At 36.0% G+C, this 26,261-nt stretch overlaps 2 protein-coding genes across 3 annotated transcripts; one reads left to right on the forward strand and one right to left on the reverse strand.

Moving 5' to 3' along the window:
• Positions 1-2,438: 2,438 nt before the first annotated feature.
• Positions 2,439-23,475, forward strand: LOC127799238 (uncharacterized). The gene is made up of 13 exons (XM_052333075.1): positions 2,439-2,721; positions 3,355-3,439; positions 3,569-3,639; positions 10,428-10,542; positions 10,641-10,720; positions 15,732-15,816; positions 15,903-15,983; positions 18,234-18,328; positions 18,445-18,495; positions 20,275-20,355; positions 21,351-21,423; positions 21,532-21,609; positions 22,575-23,475. Exons 1-13 carry the CDS (start codon positions 2,594-2,596, stop codon positions 22,599-22,601), a joined length of 1,050 nt encoding a protein of 349 aa, XP_052189035.1. The 5' UTR covers positions 2,439-2,593; the 3' UTR covers positions 22,602-23,475.
• On the reverse strand, positions 23,340-25,986 carry LOC127799239 (cytochrome c-like). Of its 2 annotated transcripts, XR_008022569.1 has the most exons (4): positions 25,694-25,986; positions 24,386-24,519; positions 23,816-23,925; positions 23,340-23,722 (listed from the first exon to the last, which is right to left on the reverse strand). XR_008022569.1 is itself a non-coding variant. In XM_052333076.1 (3 exons), the coding sequence occupies exons 1-3, from the start codon at positions 25,803-25,805 to the stop codon at positions 23,630-23,632; spliced, it is 339 nt and encodes a 112-aa protein (XP_052189036.1). In that variant the 5' UTR covers positions 25,806-25,981; the 3' UTR covers positions 23,340-23,629. The 2 variants fall into 2 exon arrangements, 1 of the variants encoding a protein (XP_052189036.1); XM_052333076.1 differs by lacking the exon at positions 23,816-23,925 and having other exon boundaries at positions 25,694-25,981.
• Between the last annotated feature and the right edge of the window lie 275 nt (positions 25,987-26,261).

The raw sequence follows: 26,261 nt of genomic DNA on the forward strand, positions 1-26,261 counted from the left end.
TCCGACGACATAATCAGCAAAGCAAATAGTATTTTCTTATTAAGGCCTTTGTTCCCCGGCATCGTATGAAGGGAATGATCGGTGAGACTATGGATCCAGGCGCATCGAGAGACGACGATAAGGCCGAGCACGCTGCTCATTATCGTCGATGGTCGCTACAATCATCAGTGTGTGTATGTGTGACCGCGCGCACACGTGCTGTGTGGAGGTTAGGGATGATCCATTCATCTGATCTTCTTTCTCGCTGTTGTTGCTGTTGATGAATCAGATAGATGGGGAGCTTCTGAGGATGAATGAGGGTCAGGAGTAAGCGTCCAGTTGCCTATAAAACAATTTCTCTACCCCCAATGGGAATTTCTTTTTCAACAAAAGTGGGAAAAGAAGCTCATGTGACCAAAAGATGGAAATCATTTTTCATGAAAAATTTGGATAATCAAACACATCAAAATTTGAAATTTGAGTGAAAAATGAACATTTTTTATGAAAAATATAACCAATCAAAGAGGGCTTAGTGTGTTAGTAGACCATCTTAAGGTTGTATTCCATAACCCTTACACCATCATAACTCATGGAATAAAACTCTTTTAGAAGGATACCAATTTCAACATTAATGGAAAGTTTATACCATTGTGCCATAATACCCAAGAAATCCTTTGCTATAGTAGTCTCAAGTAGTAGACCACTAAACAAAGATTTAGAAATTGATTTATCTATTGTGAGATAACACATATGATTAGATTTTACTCAAACTATATGAGATTGTTTTTCTACATCATTACTAATAGCAATGAGACATGCAAGCTTATATGTACTCATGGCCAGATCCACATTAGCCATTTCTATAACAAACTCCACATTCTTTTTCTATCTCTTAAAATTTGAGATAGCCAAAAGCTCATTAATGATCATATTATTGTTGACAAAACATGTAACTAAAAATAGATTAAACAATACAGTAGTATCATTAGTATATAGTAGGACAATCATATTACTGTAAACCACGAATGAGTATCACATCTCATAATTTAGGAAAATCATTATACGAATACCTTTGGGTAGAATGCACAATATACAATTTAAAATTCTTTACATGAAAACAAACTAGAGAACTTATTCCTATCCAAACTAATCTATCACCTTTGGGTGAATAGATCACTTAGATGGGTTAAGTCCTTACATGCCATCTCTAAACTAAATACATAGTCAACATCTTTGAATGGAATAACTGCATATTTATAAATATTATTTAGTAACAAAGTGTTAATACTATTAGTAAGAAAGTGGGTGTTCACACAATTTAAGGGAACCATTTACTATTTTGACTAAAAATAAATTATATGTAGTGTTAAAGTAAAATGTTAAAATTATAAAAAGTGTGATTTTGTTCACCCCTTTTAATGAGGGTGAACATAACTCGCCAATTTTGTGAGATCCTGTCATATTGTTTGAGCTTCTTCTTCATTATATATATGTATATATCTTTACCATTTCTATATCTCTTTTCATTGTCTCAATATTTTGCTGTCACCGCTGCCTTATCGCCTGGTGCCTCACCCACGCTAACTGTTGTTACATCATCCATCTCCATATAAAGGAATAATGTAGCGACGGTCGATGCGTTAAAGGCGAGAAATGAAACAACAGAAGGGGATGACAATTGCACGTGAGGCAAGAAGTGGTAGACAACAATCGTAGAGAGAGAGAGAGAGGGGGGTGTAAAGAGAAAGGGAAAGATATGGGTATTCAAATGTTAAGTGTGCATTTATCTTATTTTTTTTTAATAAAAAGTAACAAGAGTTGCGCTCATTAAAGAGGTGAACAAAATCGCACTCATTATAATAAGTGTACAGACAATTTACTTTTTTAAAAATTATAAATTCTTTCACAGCTAAATGCTATTTTTTTATCTTACCTTTCTTTAATGTATCCCAAGTATTTTGTGTATTTAAGATATCAAGTTAATTGGAACTAGATTAATCACATATTATTTTTTTTTTGTAACATGGGTAAATAATTAAATATTGCAAACATAATTTTAACAATATGTAAACATGCAATTGATTTGAAATGTCCTAATTACCCATTATTCTTTAATTTTTTTTTGTTCAGATCTATTCTATAGAGATACTTAAATTAGATCAATTATCGATTTTTAGATTTCATCATAAACCTAATTGATTACTGCTAATTACGTAAACTAATAATTTAAGTCGCATTCAAAAGTAAGGTATTTTTTATTTTTATAAATATTTTTATACAAAAAATAATGATATCTCCAACTACAGCTCCTATGTAAAAAAATATCTCTTCTTCCCCATTCCCGTAAATATATGAGACAAATGTTCGCGGAGGATCGTATTCGATTGTTACGATTCTACCGTATATTTTTTAAAACACAAAATATGTAATTGGGTTCTGATGTCATGATACGCTTTTGTGGCCAGATAGGCAGGGCGAGGATGACGTGGAACCAGGGCAAGCATTTCAGAGAAAAACGCAAATCGAGGGGACAACGCGACCGAGCAAGAGGCGGAAGAGAGCGATCGATCAAATCATCAAAATCGAATTGAAGTAATCTGCAGATAATCGAGAGATGGATTCGTCGCCGAACGCCTCTGACCTGAGCTCCCTCCCCGAAGAGAGCTCCGAAGAAGAACAGCAACCCAAGCGGAGCACTGCCCCTTCTGCATTTTCTTCCAAACCTCATCGTCCTCCTGTTCAGTGAGTCTTCTCCTCTTCTCCCCATTCACGTCCTTTCATTTGTTTCTTTTATCTTTCAACACCATAGGGTTTCAATCTTGTTATTTTTCTTTCCCAGTAATTTCGATGCTTATTTTCACTCATACGAGCACACGATCGTTGTATATGCCTCATTTCGTTGAAACTTAATCAATTGTCTCCAAGTACATGTATACGTACGTGTGTATTTACATGTAAATGCACATATGCGTGCACACAAAAATTATATATATATATATATATATGTAGACATGCATGCGTGTGTGTTAAGCCCTAAAAAAAAAAGCCCTTGTTGATAATTCACAAGTGCTTTGAAGTTTGAACAAAGAGACGGGAATGACTCTGTACTAGCATATCCACACGACGAGGAGTAAATTGACTTGCAAGTTATAGCTAGGAGTATAAAGAGCATCATTTCAAACACATCCCAGTATTTGGATAAAGGTGTATGTTCTAGACGGTCTCAGTTCTTTTTATGTTGTGTTTTTTCAATTTTGGATTTGTTCGAGGAAAGAAAAGAATCCATTGTATCGGGTATGCTAATACAATTCCCATACTTGTCCACCGTTTATTGAATATTGATCCATATCTTTTCTCTCCCTTTTGTTCTTGTAGGGCTTCTTCACAAAAATACTCACCTTTGGATTGGCTGGCCTATTTTGACGAAGAGGAGGACATTCAAATTCCAGATTCAAATGATGTAAATGAATTCTGTCTTTTGCATCAGAAATTACATGGGAAAGTTTTGATTGCCTTTTAAAATTTCCTCTTCTTAACTTTCAGTTCTTTCCTTCTGAAGTTAAATCAGTACCATGCCTTTTCATTTTAGGTCTTTCATATATATAAGGCAGGATCAAATGGACCGGTTGCGTTTTGTCTGCATGGAGGTGGTTATTCAGGGTATGCTATGCAGCTGTGATTTTAGTTTAGTTGAAATGTGTGAACTACTTTGCAGACTGTATATGTAATATGTTACATGAGTCTGAAACTAGACAAACATGATATTGTCAAATTTATTGATCAGATGTCTGCTTTTATTGATTGGGTTGGTGACGAAGCGCTGATGGGTTTGCATTATCTTGTTACATTGCCATATAAGAGGATTCATGCGATTGGTACTTCTGGGACTTGCTTTGGAAATTGCTGCTTTGTGTGTTGACTGGATGGCACAAATTATTGTTGCTGGAGATTCTATAATATAGGTGTACACACTGAATAACCTAAATAGGAATAACTTGGGTAGGATTGGAGACTAACAAATCAACTTGTTTTCTCACTTTGTATTGAGCTTAGAACGGATAAATATACAAGAGCTTAGCCACGGCCGCTCCTAAAATATAGGGATAGAGTACAAAATACAAGTTCAAACATGTTACAAATAGATAGGGTAGAATTTGAACTTAAGTGGTAGTTTTATCCTATTTTTATGGACTTTATATTCTCATTTCTTTAGTTTCAAACATTGCTCATCATCTCATCACCTTTCAACTTCTATTCAAACACAACAACTTGAAAATTCCGTTTTTCCATCTTATCTTTCTTCAACACTCCTCCTCAAGCTGGTGAATAGATGTCTCTCATTCTTAGCTTGCCTCTAATCAATTCAAACCCTTGTCTAGTCATAGCTTTGGTAATAATATCAGCTTCCTAAGAATCAGTAGGGATATAGGTGAGGTTCATACCTCCATCTTCAATTTATTGTTTAACAAAGTGTTGATCAATCCTTACGTGTTTCATCCAGTCATGTAGTACCAGATTATTCACAATGCTTATTGCTGATTCGTTGTCATTGTACAACCTTGTAGGAATAGATATAGGCATATTCAGATCCTTCATTAGTTTTTCAAGCCAAATAATTTCACACACACCTTGATCAATGGCTCAGTACTTTGCCTTTGCACTAGTTCGAACATCCTCATTTTGCTTCTTGCTTCTCCATGTAATAAGGTTTCCTCATACCTTAGTACAATAGCTTGATGTAGACCTGCCATCCTCAATCTATCCATCCCAATTCGCATCCATGAATCCCATTATTCCTCTGCCCTCATTCTTTTTGAATAGCAACCCCCTCTCCTAGATGTGCCTTTAAGATGTTTGAGAATGTGACAGGCATGATTGAGGTGTTTGTCAGTGGGTGAATGCATAAATTGGCTCACTATGCTCACATCATATGTAATATTAGGTCGTATAAGGGATAAGTAGATTAATTTGCCCACTAATCACTGGTATCTCCCTCTGTCTACTAGACACTTTGCTCTATCTCCTTCTTTATACTTCCACTTTGTTGGTTTAAAGGCAACTTTACTTTTCTCCTTCAATAAATCCAGTGTGTATTTCCTTTGAGAGATGAAAATACCTTCTTTGCTTCTAGCCACGTCCATCTCTAGAAAATATCTGAGTTTCCCTAGGTCTCATACTTCAAAAACTTGTCGTAAGTGCTTTTTAAGCTTCTCTATTTCTTGAGTGTTATCCCCAACGATAATAATTTCAACCACATAAACAATTAGAATAGTTTTTTTTTGCCATTAGCTGCATGTTTAGTGAACAATGTAAGATTAACCTGCCCCTTGATTGTACCCTAGTTGGCTCAAAGTAGTACTGAACCGTTTGAACCAAGATCTAGGGGACTGCTTAAGTCCATATAGAGACTTCTTAAACTTGCAAACCTTTCATTTCTTGCCTTTTTTCTTAAAACCCAGAGGAATTCTCTTGTAGATCTCCTCTTCTAAATCACTATTTAGAAATGCATTCTTAATACCAAGTTGGTGTAATTCCTAGTCTAGATTAGCTACAAGTGAGAGCAAGACACCTATAGAGTTCAATTTAGTGTCACGGACATGCCATCTTTTAAATTTTTTGATTCCTATATACTTACCGTCAGCATGGTTATTTTCTGCTACATTGTAGTTGCTTTATTTCCGTTATTGTATTTCCATTCTAGCTGGCAATCTGTTAGGATTTTAGGCCACGGGTAAGGCCTTAGGAAAAGGACAAGAGAATCTGTTAGGGAAAAGGACAAGGCTATCGGTTGTAACTGCTTGAGTGGGCGTGATTCTGACCCCACCCGAGTGAGTATATTAACTCTTCCAACCTTTTGGGAGAGCATATTGAATGATAGAACTTTTTCTCCATTACTCTCTCTCTACAGCTCTCTGTTCTCGTATTCTCCTCCCTTTCTTGCATCTCTGCTTCTCCTTCCTCACTCTCTCTCTCTGTTCACCCTTGAATCACACTGATTCAAGGTAATTCTTATTGTCACACCGTGACATTTAGCAACTGGAGCAAATGTCTTCTCATAGTCTAATCCTTGAGTTTGGGTAAATCCTTGGGCTACTAATCTAGCTTTGTACCTATCAAGACTCCTATTTGATTTGCATTTAACAGTAAACACCCACTTGCTGCCAACCACCTTTTTGTCATCAGGTAAGGTTACAATCTCCCATGTACCATTATGTTCTAATGCATGCATTTCATCTATCACAACATTCCTTTATTGTGAATCTTGTAAAGCACTGTGTATATCCTTAGGAATCTTAATTTTATTAACACGTATAGTGAAAGCCTTGAATTGTGGAGATAATTTGGAATATAATAGGTGGTTAGATATGGGATACTTGGCACATGACCTTACTCCTTTCCGTTGGGCTATTGGTATGTCCAAATCATCAAATTCTGTAGGTACTACTTTTTTTCCATCCTCTTCGGTCACTACCCTTTGTCCATCTTCTTCAGTTATTGGACCTGCCTCTTAAGGTGACAACTGACCTTGTTGAGGATCATGAGGTCTTCTAGAGTAAACCAAGGTTGGTTTTTTAGGAACTTGAACCTGTCGTTCTCCCTCTTGATTTGTTACATAAGTTGGATTAGGAGTAAAGATAGTGACAACCTTAGGATAGAAAAAAGAGGTATCCTTGCATTGCTTTGCATTAGTGATCCCCTCTTGCAGAGATATGGTGGGATAAAAGTACTGATTCTCGAGAAATGAGACATCACAAGAGATAAGAAATTTTCTAGTGTAAGGACAATAACACTTGTAGCCTCCTTGTGTCGGAGAGTAGCCAACAAACACACATTTTATAGACTTAGGTTTCAATTTGGAATGGGATGGAGAATGATCATGCACAAACGTAGTATAATCAAATACTTTTGGTGATAATGAATTAAGCATCTTAATATGAAGAGGGTAGCTGTCAAGAAAAGTACTCAATGGAGTCTTAAAATTGAGAATCCTGGAAGGGAGTCTATTAATAAGATAGACAGCTGTAAGAATTGCCTCCCCCCAATAGGAAGTAGGGATTGAGCTGGTAAACATCAAGGATTGAGCAGTCTTGAGGAGGTGGTGGTTCTTCCTTTTAGCCACTCCATTCTATTGTGAATTATAGGGATAAGAATTCTGATGAATAATTCCATGTTCAGCTAAATAGTTGTTAAACTCATTTGAGAAGTATTCCCTACCATTATCCGATCGAAGGCCATGGATTGAAGATTGAAAAACATTACATACCATTTGATGGAATTTTCTGAAGATTGTGCTAGCTTTAGATTTTTCTTTCATTAAGAAAACCCAACAAATCTTGGTATGATCATCTACGAAGGTGATAAACTAGCAGATATGGGTCAAGTTAAGAATTCTTGCTGGTCTCCATATGTCACTATGAACCAATTAAAATGGTTTGGAGGGTTTGTAAGAACGAATAAGATGAGATACTTTAGTTTGTTTAGCTAGGATACACTGTTCACATGGGAAAGAATCACTCCCTTTATTGTTAAACAGGTTGGGACACAAAATTTTCAGATAGCTAAAACTAGGATGTCCTAATCGTTTGTGCCATAGTTGTATATCAGAATCTGAGACAGTAGAAAAAGAGAATCTGTTATTTAACCTAGATGCAGTGGGGGTACAGGCTACTCCTGAAAATAGTAAAGACCTTCTCTTCCCTCAACATTGCCAATCATCTTCCCTGAATTTAGGTCTTAAAAAACACGATGAGATGGAAGTAATGTCACCATACAATTCATATCCTTTGTTAGCTTACTGATGGACAATAGGTTGCATTTCAAATTAGGCACTTATAATACAAATCTTAGGTGCAGGCCTACTATATAAACTGATCCTTCCCCTTTAGCAAAGGACACTGCCCTATCAACCATTAAAACATTCCTATCACACTTCTTATAAGTTGACAAACTTGTCATATGATTTGAAGCTCCTGTATCTACAATCCAAACATTTGTAGTAAGATTTTTAGAGAGTAAACACTAATGTGATGTACCTTGTTTGGCAAGTGACATTGTTGGTTTAGGAGATTCTGCTGAATCAGACATTTTTGTGACTTTCATTTGATTTAATACTTGCTATAGGATTTCCAGTTGATCCATTGTCAAGATTAGGTTAGTTGTTCTCCCTTCTTCAAAATCCACTGCATAGGCCATCTAAGTAATTTTCCTTTGATTTTTGGCCTTCATGTTTGCTAGTTTGCCATGGAGTTTTTAGCAAGTGTTTTTTGTATGATAAGGCTTATGACAGTGATCACACTACTGTTTGTCTCATTGAGATTCGCCACGTAGTGGTGTTGGTTTCAATTTGGAAGCGGCACGGGCTGAATTTTGAGTGCTATTCTCATTGGTAGAGGAAGAACTCAACATTACCTTCTTGGGGCTTTCTTCTTGTCTTACCTTTGCAAATGCCTCCTAGATAGATGAAAATGGTTTAGTTCCAGTAATCTCCCTCGAACCTCATCTAGGTTAGAATTAAGTCCATGGAGAAAGTCAAAACACTCATTCTTCTCCACCATTTTATTGTACTTGATTCCATCTTCAGTGCACTCCCATCTAATTTCATAAAACAAGTCCATCTCTTGCCATAGCTTAGTCAAAAAGTTATAGTATTTAGTGACCAAGTGATTATCTTATCTGGTTATCCGAATGATTGACTGGATTTCAAAGCATTGAGCAGTGTTCTCCATATTAGAATAGAGTGCTTGCACTGCCTCCCAAATCTCCTTAGCTGTCTTACAGAAAAGATAAGTCTTGCCTATTTTTGGTTCTATGGAATTAATAAGCCAAGCCATAACAATCGAATTCTTAGTATCCCAAACTTCATAGGTTGTTGCTTCAATATTTGGCATAGGAGTGGCACCAGTAAGATATCCCACTTTTCCTTTGATAACCAACAAGACTGATTGAGACCATTATTGAAATTAGTCCCATTTAGCTTATATTGTGTAATTTGAAGGGTGTGGTTGTCCAGAGAGATTGGAACAGCCGGGTGTGGTTCTAGTAGGTGTAGGACCGGTGGTTGAGTTTTCGCTAGCAGATGGATTGCTGGCCATTACTACAGTTCGTTGAATGGGAAGGATAAGGTATTTAACCACAAGATTAGTGGCTCTGATACCATGAACAAACTGAATAACCTAAGTAGGAATAAATTAGGTAGGATTGGAGACTAACAAATCAACTTATTTTCTCACTTTGTATTGAGTTTAGAACTGATATATATACAAGAGCTTAGCCACGACCGCTCCTAAAATACAGGGATAGAGTACAAAATACAAGTTCAAACATGTTACAGATAGATAGGGTAGAATTTAAATTTAAGTGGTAGTTTTATCCTATTTTTATGGAACCACTTTATCCTCTCATCTTCTCATCTCTTTAGTTTAAAACATTCCTTATCATCCCATCACCTTTCAGACTTCTATTCAAACACAACAACTTGAAAATTCCGTTTTTTCATCTTATCTTTCTTCAACAATAGGCAATAGGAGAGGGATGTCTATTAGAATAAAGGGTAAAATTGCTTTTGATGCAATACAATAGACTAAAAGAAACATAGCTAACAGGGAATTCTTATGGGCATTAGTAGAGGTAAGAAATATTGTATGAGTATGGATAGAGATGATTGGAGAGCTAAGGGCAGGGAATTCTTAAGACATGTGATGTTATATATAGTAATATATGTTACCTGGTTTCATCATACGCTGCTATTCTAATAATTTTTATTTATTATTTTATTCTGCTGTTCCTCTGAAATAGCAATTTTTTTTTTAATTATCTTAGTGAAAATGCAAAAGACAATAATTTGTTTGGTAAATCATAGACAAATTCCAGCATCTAATCAGGAATATCTACCAACCCATTACAATCAGTGATCTTATACAGGTTCTCCAATTAAATTCTCCAATATTCTTATTCTAATTTAAACAGAAAGATGGAAAAAGTTATACACCTGTTTGGTTACTAGTTTCTATGTTTGAAACCAGAAAAACAAGGAGAATGTGCTTCATGAATTGGTTTCAGAAACTTGGAAAATTTCTAAAAGAGCCCTGTTTCTATAATTGAGAAAGTTGTTTCTGAAACTGCTTTAGCACACACACAGAAAAGAGAAGGTATAAACATGGTGATATTTTCAAAGTCTTAAATATTTTTGGTTCTAAAAATAAGAAAAATAAGAAAAAGAAAATCAAGAACTAAATACAGAAACCAGTAAATAATCAGGCTAATGGTAAAAAAATAATTTGCCTAGGAGCTTAATATTGCTTTACCCATATTTTGCTTTTATATGGTTGAAGTTCCAGATTGAAATGATATCTCAGAAGAAAACAGATAACTATTGCTTATGCTGATTTGTTATTCTAACCGCTCCACAACAAATTTACTTTGGCACATGATCGGATTCATCTGTACAGGCTTTCATTTGCACTGGCAGCAGGTAAAATTAAGGAGAAAGCCAGGGTTGTGGCAATGGATCTAAGAGGACACGGGAAGTCATCCACAGAAAATGAATTAGACCTGTCAATAGAGGTATGTGTTCCTATTATCTAGAGCATCCTACTGAGAAAGAATGTGCTGAAGTGCTCATATACATCATCTGGATATAAGTGGTATCACATTGGTTGCAGACTTTATGCAATGATGTAATTGCTGTTTTGAAGACAATGTATGGAGATTCTCCTCCTGCAATTGTGCTAGTTGGCCACAGGTTCTGATTCTTTTCAATAAGTTAGTACAGCTCTAATTGTTTAAAATTTGATATACACTTGACATTTTTTCTGAATGAGAAACTGAGCATGTGCTAACAATTATTAAGGCAAATCTATATGTTAAAACCAGCCTCCTTTTAATGACCATGTGATTTCTTGTGGCATGTTGTGTGTGATTATAATTTTGTCTGCCATGGTTAGATTTTGTAGTCTTGAATTGCTGTTTTGGATGTTAAATCATAACAAGGGAAGTATAAGAAAGCATTGTCAAAGAAATGTGAGCCTTGGTCGGTCTAGGAAGCATTGGTGTGCCAAGAGGAAGGCATATATTCTGTTGGAAATGGAAACACGTGGACACATCAATGACACCTCTTGAAGGGCTCAAATTTACTTTTTCTTTATGCACATGAAGGATGCACTGGGAACTTGTTTTCCCCTCTGAGATTGGGGGTGGACATGGTGGGGATTTGCACCGTGATATAATTGCCATAATTGTCATGTCTTTTGGTGCAACTGGCCACTAGCTAGCTTCAATTCAACATCTGCCTTGCTCATCAAGATACATCCACACATCATGGGACTATGTATTTGAGGGACCTTGTGCACCACATAGATGTAATTTGCCTTGGTTGTGCCTCCATCATTCCACGTGCATTGCCTTCAACATTAACTCTTAGGCATGCCTCCCTTGTGCCTTTGAACATGTAGCACGAGCGCAAGGTGTTGCCATGTCAGCTTGTTGCTAGCCATTAAGGCTTCAATAGATTACCCCACTAGTAGAACCGACATCCTTGTCAACAGGGGGAGAGGTAATCCGATGTCTGTTTTCCAATCTATCACCAGGTAACGTCCCTTTCCCATTTATCTCCCTTTTAGAGAACCCTTCCACGTTACTAAATAGTTGGTTCTTGATGCAGTGTGTAGCGCATGTGTGAAAAAAACACACCAAAATAAACCCTCGAAAAGAACAAACTTCAATGGCCGAAGCTTGGCTTTCAAGAAGACGCAAAAACAAGATTGTTTTACTAAGAAAACCCAAATAGGTTGCTGAAATTTGTATTGAGATAAATTTCATTACAACCCCTAACTTCTAGGTATATTTATAGTATTTGGCTAATCTAAATTCATCTAATATTTGTAACTAAAATCCAACTAGAATAAAATCATCTAACTAGAATCCTAAAAAAAAACTTAAGTAAAAGTCAACTAGAATCCTAATAGAAATAAATCCTAGGTAAAATTTAACTAGAATCCTAATAAAAATAAAACTCTAATCAAACATGAAGTAGAATCCTAAAACATATCGTATTAAAATATTGTTTGCTACTGTTTTAGCTCTACTTTTTCGGCGTTACTGTTCCGGTTTGGTCGGGTCAGCCTTGGGCTGAGTCTTGATTGGTGACCACATCATTCACCTCCACTTGAGAAAAGATCTCGAATTTTGATCCGAGTAGGACAAATCCACGTCCGACAAGTACAAAGAGAGATTAGCCACATTGAATGTTTGAAAATACACATATGATTAGGCAAATCTACAACATAAGCATTATCATTGATTTTCTTTGTACTCTTGTAAGGACCATACTTCTTTGGCTTGAGCTTGTTTTGCTTTCCTGCTGGAATCTGTTCCTTCTTCAAGAATACCATGACTTCATCTCTAATCTCAAATACCTTGTGCTTCCTATGCTTGTCAGCTGTCGCTTTGTACTTCTTATTTGTGCAACTTTTGCTTGACATCTTCTTGAACCGCTTGAACTTTTCTACTAAAGGAACACGAACAAAGACATTCCTCCCCCTCTTAGCCCTATCTTCGTTGGCATGGGTCCAACCATCACCATGTTTGTTGCCTTCTGCTTCCATTGTATTATTACTATTAGATTGAGGACATTGAACATTCCATCTTGAGCGCTTCTCTAATCAAGTAGATCTTATCCCATGTCCTTATCCTCTCATCAGTTTTCTTGATTTTGACTCCTCAACAGTTTTCGAATTCATCCTTAGATTTTTCTTGCCTAGAGAAGCATTCTTTTGCAACTGTTTTGAATAGAGGCTTATTCCATGACTACCAGCAGTTATGGTTGGCAATGGTTCGGTTTGGTTTCGGTTTTTGCCAAAACCATAACCAAACCAAACTTAAACTACTAAAACCAAAACCAAACCATTACCTATTGGTTTTAAAAATTAAAAACCATAACCAAACCATTCGGTTTCGGTTTTAACCATAGTTTTTTTAGTTTGATCTATACCAACAAAGAAAGACAAACTCTTGCAAATAGCATTCATAAAAATTTTTGATAACTTCATAACAAACAAAGATAAACTCTAATAAAATTACCTTCTTCTTGCATAAAGTTACAAATTAACTTCAAACTTTTTGGATATAATTATTTGATTGATAAAAATAAAATAATTTAAGATTAGGTTTTATTTTTATTTGTTAATTACTTTATAAATGTTAAATATTTTATATATTTGTAATGCATTAGTTAAAATACATGTAAAAAAAATGCATTAGTCAATATATATATTATGTGTATATATAATATATTAAATAAATAAATATCTATTATATATATGCATATTCAGTTCGATTACCCATACATTCGGTTCGGGTTTTGGTTTGAATTTAGTGAAAACCATAACCAAACCATACCCATTGAAATAGTGTTCGGTTTTTCCCCAAACCAAACTATTACCCAGTCAAACGGTTTTTAATTGCGTTGACCGGTTTGGCTTCGGTTTGGTTCCCCACGGTTTTGGTTGTAATTGCCATCCCTACCAGCAATCTCTCAATCACTTAAAATATTGATGCTTGAATCATTCTTTGGTTCAAGCACTTGATCAGCTATAGCAGTAGCTGCTACAACATTCTTAGTTTCAGAATCTAAGTTCAAATTAATATCGAAAGCAATTGCACTACTCGAGTTAACTAGTCTGGGAGATCTAACACCCATATCCATAAAGAGACCCCTTTGACTATTTTGCTTTTGCAATCGCAAAGGTGAATATGTTCCTATTGCCTTCGATTTAACCATGCCAGAGCCTGAATAAACTGTAGAAGGATTTGCTACCATTGCCTCCATCTCCTTTACAATCGCAAGTTGATTAGAAGAAACACCATCATCGTTGGATTGCGAAGCAATGCCTGAGCCCTCTGGACTGGAAAATACCCCAGTATGAGTCAACAACCTTGGAGTTTCTGTCATGTTAGCAGCATAAATAAGACCTGAGTTTGCAAACGTTGAGGTTGTTGGGACAACGTAATGTTCGAGATCAAGATCCAAACTCATCGAAAAACCATTCTTTAGTTTATATTTATCGTTTCCCCAATGGTTGTGTGGCTGCGCATTCCTCCTAACTTCTCTACCACTAGGGTTGGCTATCATACGATCAAGATCATCTTCATCGTCGCTATCATCCATAATTGGCCTTCTAGGATTAATGAGGACATAATTAATGGCTGGTCTTCCCTGTTTAATATAGCCGGTTTGATTCACGCCATTAGTCTGGTTCCGATTATCCTTAACTCGTTGTAAAACGCCTAATTGGTTGCGGATTAGCTCCAATTGCTGCTGCATTGTACGAGTTATTTCCTGTTATTCTTCGATTGCTCTCCAAACTGCGGGTTACCCCTGATTACTGTCACGAGGCTGGTTGCTACCGTTACCTTCAAGATTAGCCATTTGACTGATTGATGAACCGCTCTGATACCACCTGACACAGTGTGTACCGCGTGTGTGAAAAACACACACCAAAATAAACCCTTGAAAGGACAAACTTCAATTGATGAAGCCTGGCTTTTAAGAAGACGCAAAAACAAGATTGTTTTGCTAAGAAAACCCAAATAGGTTGTTGAAATTTGTATTGAGAAAAACTTTATTACAACCTCTAACTTCTGGGTATATTTATAGTGTTTGGCTAATCCAAATCCATCTAATATTTGTAACTAAAATCCAACTAGAATAAAATCATCTAACTAGAATCCTAAAAATAAAACCTAAATAAAGTCAACTAGAATCCTAATAGAAATAAATCATAAGTAAAATTCAACTAGAATCCTAATAAAAATAAAACCCTAATCAAACATGAAGTAGAATCCTAAAACATATGAAGTATTAAAATACTGTTTGCTATTGTTTCAGCTCTACTTTTCCAGTTTGGTCCGGTCGGCCTTGGATTGGGTCTTGATTGGTGACTGCATCAGTTCTATTCTTTTTCTTATAGCTTAGAGTTTTGTGGTGTAGCAGTTCTATGTAGTTTTGAAGGTTGTTTGACACATAGTGCCTCAGATATTCCCCAAAATAGTGTGTCAAATATTCCACATAACCATGACAATGACTGATCCTTTCTTCATGCAGAACTTAAATTCCTGATTCATATCTCTATTTGTAAAATGCAATACCACATTAATTCTCTGGTAAAGCATGACAGCTATGTTGCACGGAAATGGAAACGGGAAACGTTTCTGATACGAAACGGAAACGCTGAAACATACATATTTTTAAAAAAATAGGCATAAATAGGGTCCGAAACGAGAACAAGAAACGTTTCGGAAACGGGGAAACGGCTCCTTCGAGAAGTTTCCGTGCAACACAGCATGACAGGCTTCCATTTCTTCTTTTCTTCTAGTTTTTAGTATTACAATTAGGGAAATCATCTAAAAGAAATATTATCTTATTATTGAGAAATTTAAAATGTGAATTTAAGATTTGATGTGAAATAATTTGTTTCTTGCCATCATAACACATACTGCTGGTATGACAGAAATCAATATTTACTGAAGCAATTTTTTCTTATCAAAGAAAAGGGGGTGGGAGAGGGGAGGAAGATACTGAGGCCATTTCTAACATGATATAATAATGACTTCTTACCTCTACGTTTCTTGCTATGGGTGGTTCATGCCATAATTTAATATGGAGTTCATTTATCAAGATTCTCAACTTCTTGTTGGTTCTTATTTTATGGTCTCACTAAGTAATGATTGAATCCTGATACCAAACTGTTATGCAGCATGGGAGGCTCAGTTGCAGTTCATGTTGCTGCAAAGAAAGCAGTTTCTAGCTTGTGTGGGATGATTGTTGTGGATGTTGTTGAGGTTTAGTTTTCAACTGAAAGCCTTCTGAGCTTTGCCCTTGTTTATTTATTGTGGTCAGTTTGTCTGACAATTACTTAAAATTTCAGGGAACAGCAATGTCATCATTGGTCCACATGCAGAAAATTCTATCAAACAGAATGCAGTATTTTTCAACCATAGAGAAAGCTGTAAGGGATGCCTTTGATTGAACCTATCACACATTACCATTAGTAATTTTATATCGTTTTTGTTTTGAAATGTTGCCCTCAGTTATTTTGTGATTAAGGATAATGTAGTTTGATTTGATCCTACGTCCCTTTATTGAGTTGCCTTTTAACTTATGTAACTTGTATTTTGATGTTAGGATACATTCATGTTTTTCTGCAACAAATAAAAAATATGATGCTCTTTTCCCTCGTTTGTCTATAGCTAAAGCAATGGGTGAATTCTCTAACTTGCACATAGTAAGACTACTTAGTAAGACTACTTATTCATCCAGTATTTTTCTCTTGGTTGACTTTATAAAAGAGAAAAATAAACCCAAAAAACCACTGGGAAGAAACTAGTTTCCTAAACCCTTATATTATTACTGTTTTTATTTGAGATATAGGAGTGTTGGGATTTTGGCAAGAATGACTTGTGCCACTCTTATTTGATGTTTGACATAGATATCATTCAGGGAAAATTACTATGAGAATTCATCACTTCTCTCCAATCTGAATGGTCAAAAGTTTTTAGGGTGAACTGAACCTGTGTTTATAAACTGTGGAAAGGATGCAAAGCACTTAACAAGGCTCTAAGATAAAATATCTGTGCCATAGTATTTCATGAAGTAAAAATAAATAAAATTAATAGTGACTTTGTTAACCAGGACTTGAATTATACCCTTAGGCGAGAAAACCCTCTCATAAACCCTCTCCAACACGCACGGATGCGGTGGAATTATAAGAACAGAAAATGAACAACAGAAAGAAATTAACATAATTGAAAAGATCAAATCATAAAGGAGACACAATAGATTTATTCTAGTTCAAGCCAATTTAATTGGCTCTACATCCAACAGTCCAACACCCCAATCGAGCAGCTTTTATTGAGAAGAAATTGATCAGTACAAAACCCAAGCCCTCATACAATCCTATCGCTCAAGTACAATCCCTTGTTCACTCCAAGAAAGCCCAAGAACTCAATACTCAAGTCTCACTTTCTCTATAACAAATCACAATAGTAATCGAGAACTTGAAAAGAAAGAAGAATATGATGCTTGACTACCGCCTTGCCCTCTTATTTATAGAGGAGGCAGAACCCCTTTAAAACTAACAACTATACGGAATTTACAGTTAGACCCCAAAGTTTACATTAATTACACTTTGGCTTAAAAAACTCAACTGTCTAATAGCTTCCACTGATCTTTCAATTGAAAAACTCTAGGCAAACCTCAACAGACTTAAATATTGAATACTATATGACCTCTAGCTGATTATATATGCTTCACTTTTGAAAGTAGACTAGATAAACACTGCAATTGTAATAGGGCTATTATTTGAGCAAAATAAGATAAAATGCACTGTGAACCCAATAACCAAATCAACTTAAATTAAATTAATAAGAAGGGTAAGAAAACTCGGAAACTAATCAACCGCAAATACCTAGAAATACTATCTCATGTTGTCAAAATCCTGTTTGCAATAGGGCCAAAGAGCATGCTGTGGTGACAAGTATGGAGGTGATTTAAGTGAACTTACCAGAAAGTGGCTATAAACCAACTACACTGGGCAGTAATTCAGTCAACAACATAAGTAGCAAAATTGTATTTGAATCTCTAACTTAAAATTAATTTGAATAGTATCTGGTGTTCAATTGCCACTTTTCTCCATGTAATAATCTTTTGTGTGCCTAAATATAGTACATTAGTGTAACTATAATTTCATGTCTGACTTAAACTAAATGCTATACCATACGGTCAAATGGGTTTCAAATTCCATGGCCACTGTTCTCTATGTTCTTTTCCTTACTGTGTAATTTATTTAAATGCTTACTTAAAAAATAATTGCAATAAATTCTTTGTCAATGGGGTTTAAGCTCATTGCCCCCCCCCCCCTTTTTTCATCATTCATATGCTATCTTGTTATAACTGTTTGCATTTTATTCTTTTAAACTCATCATCTTTCCCTTCAGTTATTTGGACTTTTGACTGACTGATTATGTATCCTTCTCAAAGAAAACTTCCTCACCCCTTTTCCTCATAGAGGTGTGAATGATTATAGAGTTGTACAAAAAAAAAATTCATGATTTGGTACCTTCCGTAATTATCTTGGGCCACTTGTTTTTCTAACAAATTATAATTAGATCACATTTAAGTTGACTATATATTTTCATATCCTCTGTTTCTTCTGGAAATTGATGTCGCTGCCGTATTGATTGACTTTGTCTCTGAGTAGATTGAGTGGAGCGTCAAAGGAGGTTCTTTAAGAAACATCGAGTCTGCTCGTGTATCTATCCCTAGTACATTGAAATATGATGATTCAAAAAAGTGGTAAGTATATCTGTTATGGTTTCAAATTTACTATCTTTCAGTTGCTTTTATGTTTTTGACTAGCTTTGTGCCCTTTTCCTCGGTCTAAAAGGTATAACTTAATGTTGTTGTTGCAGTTATGTTCACCGTGCTCGGCTGGAAAAAACAGAAGAATTTTGGAGGGGCTGGTATGAGCTAATGTTTTTATTAATGTATTTTTGCACATTTGAGAATTGGCTCATAGTGATCCTGGTACTATTCACAGTTATTTTATATATAACAAAACCCCTTACTCATCAAATGTATGAGAATGTTGTGTGTATTGGGATACAATTAACATCTGAGATTTCCTACGGATTAGTAAGTAGATGTGGCCATAAGTGTGGCTTGTAGGTTTTATGTGAGCTAGTCCCAGCTAAATGAATGGCTAGCTAACCATCCATCCTCTCATTTTCTTGTTGTAGGTTTTTATGTTGTCCCTCTTTTTCTTGTTTATTCTCTGACCTTTCTTTTCTGGTTCTTCCTCCTTTATTTTTTATTTTTCATCTTACCCTTTCCATCTTGTTTGGGAATAGGAATGTTGGCATGGCTACCCATCTTGGGAACTGGGAAATGATACAAGGAAGCAGAAAATATGACTGAGACCAAATCTACTATAGGAGAAATGGGTAGTGGGGAAAGCATCAAGAATCATCTTCGGACACTTAATGAGAATTTAGTGAGGAACTTCCATTAGACATATTCAGGGAACTTATTGGAAACTTGTATGAGTATTTCAAGGGATATTTTAAGATAGTATAACTTCTTACTAATTGGTGCTTAAGTAAACAGAAGAAAACAATAAGAATATCTGACTATCATTAAAGGAGTCACTTAGGCTTTGTTTGAGAGAGAGAGAGTGGTGGAATGAAATGGAATAAAATATTTTCTTCTCATTTAGGAGGGTAGGGGATGGAATTATGGAAAGTAATGGAAAATGTTTCTATTTGTTTGAAAGAGCTATGGAAATGGATGGAATGGAGGATATTAAATAACTAGATCGTTAATACATTGTTAAGAAAGGTAGTCTTATAGAACAAATTTGAACTTTGAAAATATTATTAAGGTTAATGCTGTCAAAGCACATTATTGAGTTTTCCATCAATATCCACTCCATCCACTTTCCTCCAATTTGGAAGAGGAAAAAAGTAGAGGTTTGCAGGAGAATGGATGGAAAGTGTTTCCATCCATTTCCATTCCATTATTATTGTTTCTCTCAAACGAGGAGAACCCTTTCCATCTATTTCAATTCTATTCTCCTCCCTGAAATGCACTGTTAGGAAACAAAAAAATAGAGCATCAATTTTACTTCAAGGCAAATTCAATGGAGAACTCTCAAGGGAAAAAGTTTAACCGATGAAGGTTTGCATGCTAAATTTCATAGTAGTTTTGATGATTCATGATTGTTCTTGCAACACTTTAAATGGATGTCTTGGAATTATAAAAAGGAATAAAGGATTCATATTCCTAAATTGTAGAAAAATTGAAATCTGGGAGAAAATCCAGGATGGTACCCAAGTTAAAAAATAAATTTTATGTTTGGTAGAAAACTCTTAAAACAAATTCCCAGAGCAGAGCATGCTAAGTTTATAACTATAGCATAATGTAAACCAAGAAAATGTCTCAACTCAGAGCGAGGACATATCTTCAGCAAGTTAGTCTTATTCTTGAATTTTTTCATGATTCTTTAACTTGAAATTACTTGGTACAGGAGGTCATTTACTTGATATGCAGATGCAACTTCTGAAAGAAAGGGAAAAAAATGAACTGATTTAAAATATCTTTTCTGCTTAACTTTGTTATGATGCTTTATGCCAATTCCCTTTCATTAACCTGATGTTTGTGGAGGAAATATCATTCTCTTACTGATAATGCTCTTAACTATTTCTTGTATCTACTTCAGCTTAGCTCATCTCCATATATTGCAGGTATGAAGGCATTTCAGAAAAGTTTCTTGCATGTCCTGCTCCAAAGCTCTTGCTATTAGCTGGAACAGACAGGCTGGACAGGTTTTCTCTATTGAACTTACCCCAAAAGAAACAAACATGAAAGAAATGATGCTCAAGTTTTCTTAGACCCTCTTTGCCTCCATATTTTCTGATTTGCAAAGAACCACTAGATCCCTTGTTTCTTTATTATTTATAGTCCACATTGTTTAGGTTTTTGTTAGTGTCTGTTCAAATGCCTACTACAGTCAGTGTACTAGCCAAACAATATATGAAAGCCCCCTCTCTGTTGGCCTTCAAGTTTCTATCATTTTGCACCAGATTTTTTGTTGAGAAGATCAAAGTCTTGTAACACCTGTACAGTACTGATGGGCATGGATAGGCTTCCCATGGAATTGTAGTAAGATAGATTGCTGTGTTGCTGATTTGTTGACTTGTGATGATGGTGAAAATTGTGAACAAAATTTCTTGCATGCATAAAATGTTTTGGGTTATGTAAGAAATACTGGGACATAATAAACCTTGTATTCTTCTTTCCCTTTGCTATAAATCCAAGTGCTAAACATTAATGACTGATCGGCCTCTGTTGTTTCATTGTTTAACAAGTGAAGAAAACAATGGCAAAATGGATGCTAGAACCGTGTTGAGGTTGCAGGTGAAAGTTTTGTAAACAAGAAATACATTTTCTTCAACATTAGCTTGTGCCTTGTGGTGATAAGTCACTTGTTAAGAGTCAGAATGAAAACTGATGCCTCATTAAAGAGTTTAGGGTTGTTTTACTTGAAGATCGCTGGATGCTGCAGATTGTAGGCCATGAAAGTTTGCTGGAAGATTTCCCAGGAAGGAAAATAAAATCCGCAGTCTTTGTTTTTACGAGAGTTAAAACTATGATGTTTCTTTTCTCCGCAAATTTAAAACAATATCACAGGTTTTAGGTTAGAATGGACTGACTATACAACTTTACATGGTACTTGGGACGGCTCATATTTTGCTGAACATATAACAGGTGGCGTTGCTTTAGCGAATACATTTCTTACTGATTCTCTGTACCATTTCAGAGCTCTCACAATTGGTCAAATGCAAGGCAAGTTTCAAATGGTAGTTGTCAGACATACTGGGCATGCCATACAGGTCCATTTCATTTTTTTTTCCTTTTTTTTTTTTCAAAGTTTTTTCTTACAAATTTTTTGGTTTAGATCACTATATTTCGATTTCCATTTAAACTTCTGTACCATGCAGGAGGATGTACCTGATGAATTTGCTACTCTCGTAGTCAATTTTATATCTCGCAATCAGATTGGATCCCGTGGCATTGAGGTCTGCATTTATAACTTGATATTGGATTATTGAGAACAATTTTATACTATTGAGGAGAAGCTTTTTAATTCACATCATCCAACCCATGATCACCCTCAAACACAAAATAAAATAAAAATAAGGAAGATAACTAGTAAACAGAACAAGCAAGAATATTTTCTAGCTCTACCCCTCTACACATCTGCATACTTTAAGCCAAGCTTTTCTTATAGGCTTAGGCAAAGCCTTAAATAATACCCAATAGCTTGGCCTTGTTTAATATTGATAGGCCCTAGTTCAATTTCCAAGGCTGTCAAAAGAGGTCCATGCCTTGGCCTTCAAAGGTTGAAAAGCAAAATTTGAATAGAACTCTAATTATGTAATGCATTAATTCGTGTGGTTACAAAACTATCAATTGAATTTTGTGATTGCAATTCTTAGTGGATGCATTACCTTGCCCTAAATGACGTTTTCTTCTCATGGTTTATAATGTTTTCTATTTCAACCAGAGACCTCAATGTTATGAACTCTCAGTTTTTGGCAGGTTTTGGGCTTGTGTTCCCCTGAATTTGTTCATCTCTAGAATTTCACATCCTTGGTTGAGTTTAGGTGTACATTCATGTCGTGACTTGTCAGATATTTGATCACTCTGAGTTGCACGTACTTGTTCAAGAGATTTTACATTCTCTTTTAATTCTGGTACCATTCACATCCAGTTTAAAATTTTTTGTAAAACTTTTAACTGATTGAAGTAATTTGACTTCATCATCCGTTTGTCTTTCACTTGTATATAAAAGACGAGTAACTAATTTCTTTAGGTTGTTTCTGCAGTCAAACTTCAGTACCATGGACTGGAACTGAAAAATTATTACCAATCTTGTTCCATCTTCATGTCTGTCTATGCATCTTTGAGCGCATTGCCATAGGGTTCTTGTCCTATCTTTTTTGTTCTTTCTGCTAAGTGCTACTTCACCAACTTATTGCAGATACCGGGGATCCGTCGAGCATCATAACTGCAATCCTGAATACAAGCCCAAACCATGGCAATTAGTTGACAGCTTTTTACTTAGCATCTCTCTCTCTCTCTCTCTCTCTCTCTCTCTCGACATTTAATTTGGTCGTTTGACAAATATGCTTTTGGAATTGATGTTTTTGCTAGGTTTCAGTAGATGTATTATGTGGCATTCTAACCTTTTCCACTCGGATATGAGATTTGGACCCCTTGTTGACTAATATCTGTTCGGATACTTGAAATTACAACTCGGGGCAAAAGTTTACGCTCAGCAAGGTCTTGTACCCTGAAACTGGCAAGAGACCTTTGTTGCCCTAGGTCCTCACCGTACGAGTGCAACTAATTAAAGGTCTCTGTGATCTAGATTTCAGCTTTAAGAAAAAAATACATGCTCCGAGCAATTAAACTATTACTGCGCGAGCTTTTACTTGTCTAATATATAACTACATCCCAAAATTCTAGCAACACCCATTGCCCAAATAATTTCTCTAGCTTCTTGGTACGGATAAACCCTAAAATAGGGATACCTTATTGCACAAATAATTTCTTCTGGTTTACCTTTTCATTGAACTAAAAATGCCCTGATGGCATAGCGAGACAAGTTGTAACACCAGAATGTAAATCCACAAATTGCAGTACGGATATAAATGTTTCTCATCAGGCCAATCTTGAGTGGATTAACCATAGAAGTATCTAGCAGTATCATCAGCAAGAATCAACTTCACACGACACGCGAATGTAGGCCAAAACTTTAAAAGGAAACCAAATGAAACGTTATTGTTTCACATGATAACGTTTAAATATTCAAATGTGGCTAATTGGATTGGATGTTGTCTTTGTGCCTAAGGCACTACCTCTTCCTAATGAGGCAATTTCTGTCACTGATGCTTCAAAAACAAACAAGGTGGACCTAGAAGGTCGGTGAATCAGTTCTTATTACTAAAGAATGCCGTTTTCCTGCTCAATCTCAGCAAAAGCAATATCACCTGGAACTGCAAAAAGAAATAAGGGAATAAGGCAAAGGAATCGCTATGCTGTGGATTCCTTAAGATATGCAATCAGGTCCGCGCGCTCCTGCGGCTTCTTCAATCCTGGGAAAACCATCTTAGTTCCAGGGATGTACTGCACATGTAAATGAAAGATTAGCCAAGGAAAACGCACGAGACAAGATAGAGGCGTGCTAAAAGCAAAAGAATATGGAGCTAAGGGGACAACCGATCAAGTCTAAAGTCCATTTGTATTGGTTGTATTATTATGTACAAGGAATCATTGATATTTGCACCGGAAGCATCTTAGACCATCCCATGATACCTACAAACAAGTAACTAACAAAAAATACACCAAGTATGGTCAACTCATATCCATGCTTTTGTATGCACAAAAAAGATAAGCCTGGGCTTAAAATGCTCAACTTGTGGCCGCCTATATTTCTTTCTTAAAACGGAATAGACCATGAAATTAAAGCAACTTCACCTTTTTGTGTTATCCGATGCATACTGAATCAAACGAACGGTAGGGCTTCTAATCATATAGCCATTCATAGTTCAACTGGAACCATTATCATTTTCTAATTTTTATGGACATGGGAGGACATTCTTTTTTTACCTGTCATTTAATGTGATGTTTATAGATGATTTTCACCTATACATAGATGGTGCAAAACTCTAGTTTTGCTCTACTTTTTTTGCATAGCATCTGTCCCTCTAAGGCACTTCTTATTATTTACGTTCTTATTTATCAAAACGAAAAAAGAGAAATAAATAATGTGTAGGGAATCACACGGACCTTTTTTGGGTTCAGCAAATAATCATACAACGCGTTTTCCCCCCAAATGACGGCCATGTTCTTGTTAGCAGCAGAATAAGAGTACCCGGGGGTTGTTCCAGATTGCCTGCCAAAAAGGCCATTCAAGTTGGGTCCTGCAGATGTCATGAGTTGAAAGTTAAAAACATTGCAGGGATAAAGAATTCCCCTTAGAACGGATGTGTGTATGTGCATGTATAGACATAGAGAGACAGCAAGAGAAACATAGATACTCTCAATAAAACCGTACGAGAAGCATGCTAAGACTGCAATGTCCTTAGTCATGCCAGTTCAAGTTAAAGAGAAAATCATATCATTAATAGGAAGATTGAATTTGCATTTTAATGGTGTCATATATCATACTAGTCAAGAAGCAAAATAGTAAACCCAAGAAACAAGGCACTAGACATCAGCAGCCACCTCAAAATCCATATGAGCAACAGTAGTAAGACAAAACAAGCTACAAGAAACGCTGAATATTGGAAAGCTGAAACCAGTGCTAGAAGCAACAATGACCAAATCAACCCAGAAAATAAATTAATTGTACAACTAGAAACAGTGAATTTCTTCATCTTGTCTCACTAATAATAGGAGTTCAGAACTTGAAAGATGCTCTCTTAATACGAGCAACAAGCAAGCAACACAGCAATTTTAACCTTCAAGCGTACCAAGTTAAAGCAACACAGGTTTCTGTGACTTTTTACCACCCTTAATTAATTGAGAATCTAGAAACAAAGCGATACTTTCTACGGAATTCTCCAGTAGGAGTGGGGGAACCTGATTTCTGGAGCTCGCTGCCAGGCGTCCCATTCTAATCCATCCGATGAAAAGATCTACCTACTTGGTATGTAAATTTCCTGGGGCAGTTCAGCATTATTATTGTTTTGCAAAAGTTCACATCAAGGATTAAACAACCGTGAAAGGCCAGCCCATAGAGAAAACACACATGATACAAGTAAACGTTTTGTGTGTGTGTTTTTATTTCGTAGGCATAAACAACAAAGGCCCTTATCCTGCCATAATGAACAGATGATTACACAAATAGGAGCCTAAACCGCAAATAAAGTGGAGAAACGGAGAGTAATCGAGAAATGGTGAGGACTAAGAATTGCAAGATAGACGTTGAGATCCGAAGATGATAGAATTGGTTGGGAAAACTAAGGCGAGATTGAGAGAGGCTGAGCGAGGAACAAACAGACAGACACAAAATGAAGAAGCACATTCAACAGATCCGTTCAACAAACACAAAATCCAGAATTAAGAATGAGGAAAGAGTTGTGATTCGTTTACCTTGTTTGTGGCCGGCACCTTTGTCGACAGTGTGGCACTGAGCGCACTTGGTCTTGAATATCTTCTCCCCGGCTTTCAGATCTCCGGCCGGAGCTTCTGCAAACGACGCCATTCCTTTCTTCCTACTAGTCTGTGGATCTCCGGCAACAACCCAAGAGAGTTTGTTGGGAGCAACGCAGGTGATTGTTAGGGTTTGCTTCTGCCAGTGCCAATTGTAGAAGTTTTTAATAAACCACGCCTCGCCGGTCGCCTCGGAAGGCGAAGAACAAAAATTATTATTGGCTTAAATTTGCACAAATTATCGCTGGAATAAGGCCTAATTACAATAACTATCTCTCAACTTTAAGAAATTATGGTGACACCCAATACTATACTATTCAAATAAATAATAATAATAAGTTAAAATAATTATTTAACCCATGTTGACTATAATCAGGTTTCACCTTAATCATGGTGTGTTATTTTACTCAAAATTATTTGACACTAATAAGACCTTGCATTGCAGCATGTCCAAGTCCTGAGCCCAAATCACACTGGGCCGGCCCAATCAAAAAAGTGCACTCTAGCC

The sequence above is a fragment of the Diospyros lotus genome, chromosome 4 (assembly GCF_014633365.1).
Source record: "Diospyros lotus cultivar Yz01 chromosome 4, ASM1463336v1, whole genome shotgun sequence".
Lineage (NCBI taxonomy): Eukaryota > Viridiplantae > Streptophyta > Magnoliopsida > Ericales > Ebenaceae > Diospyros > Diospyros lotus.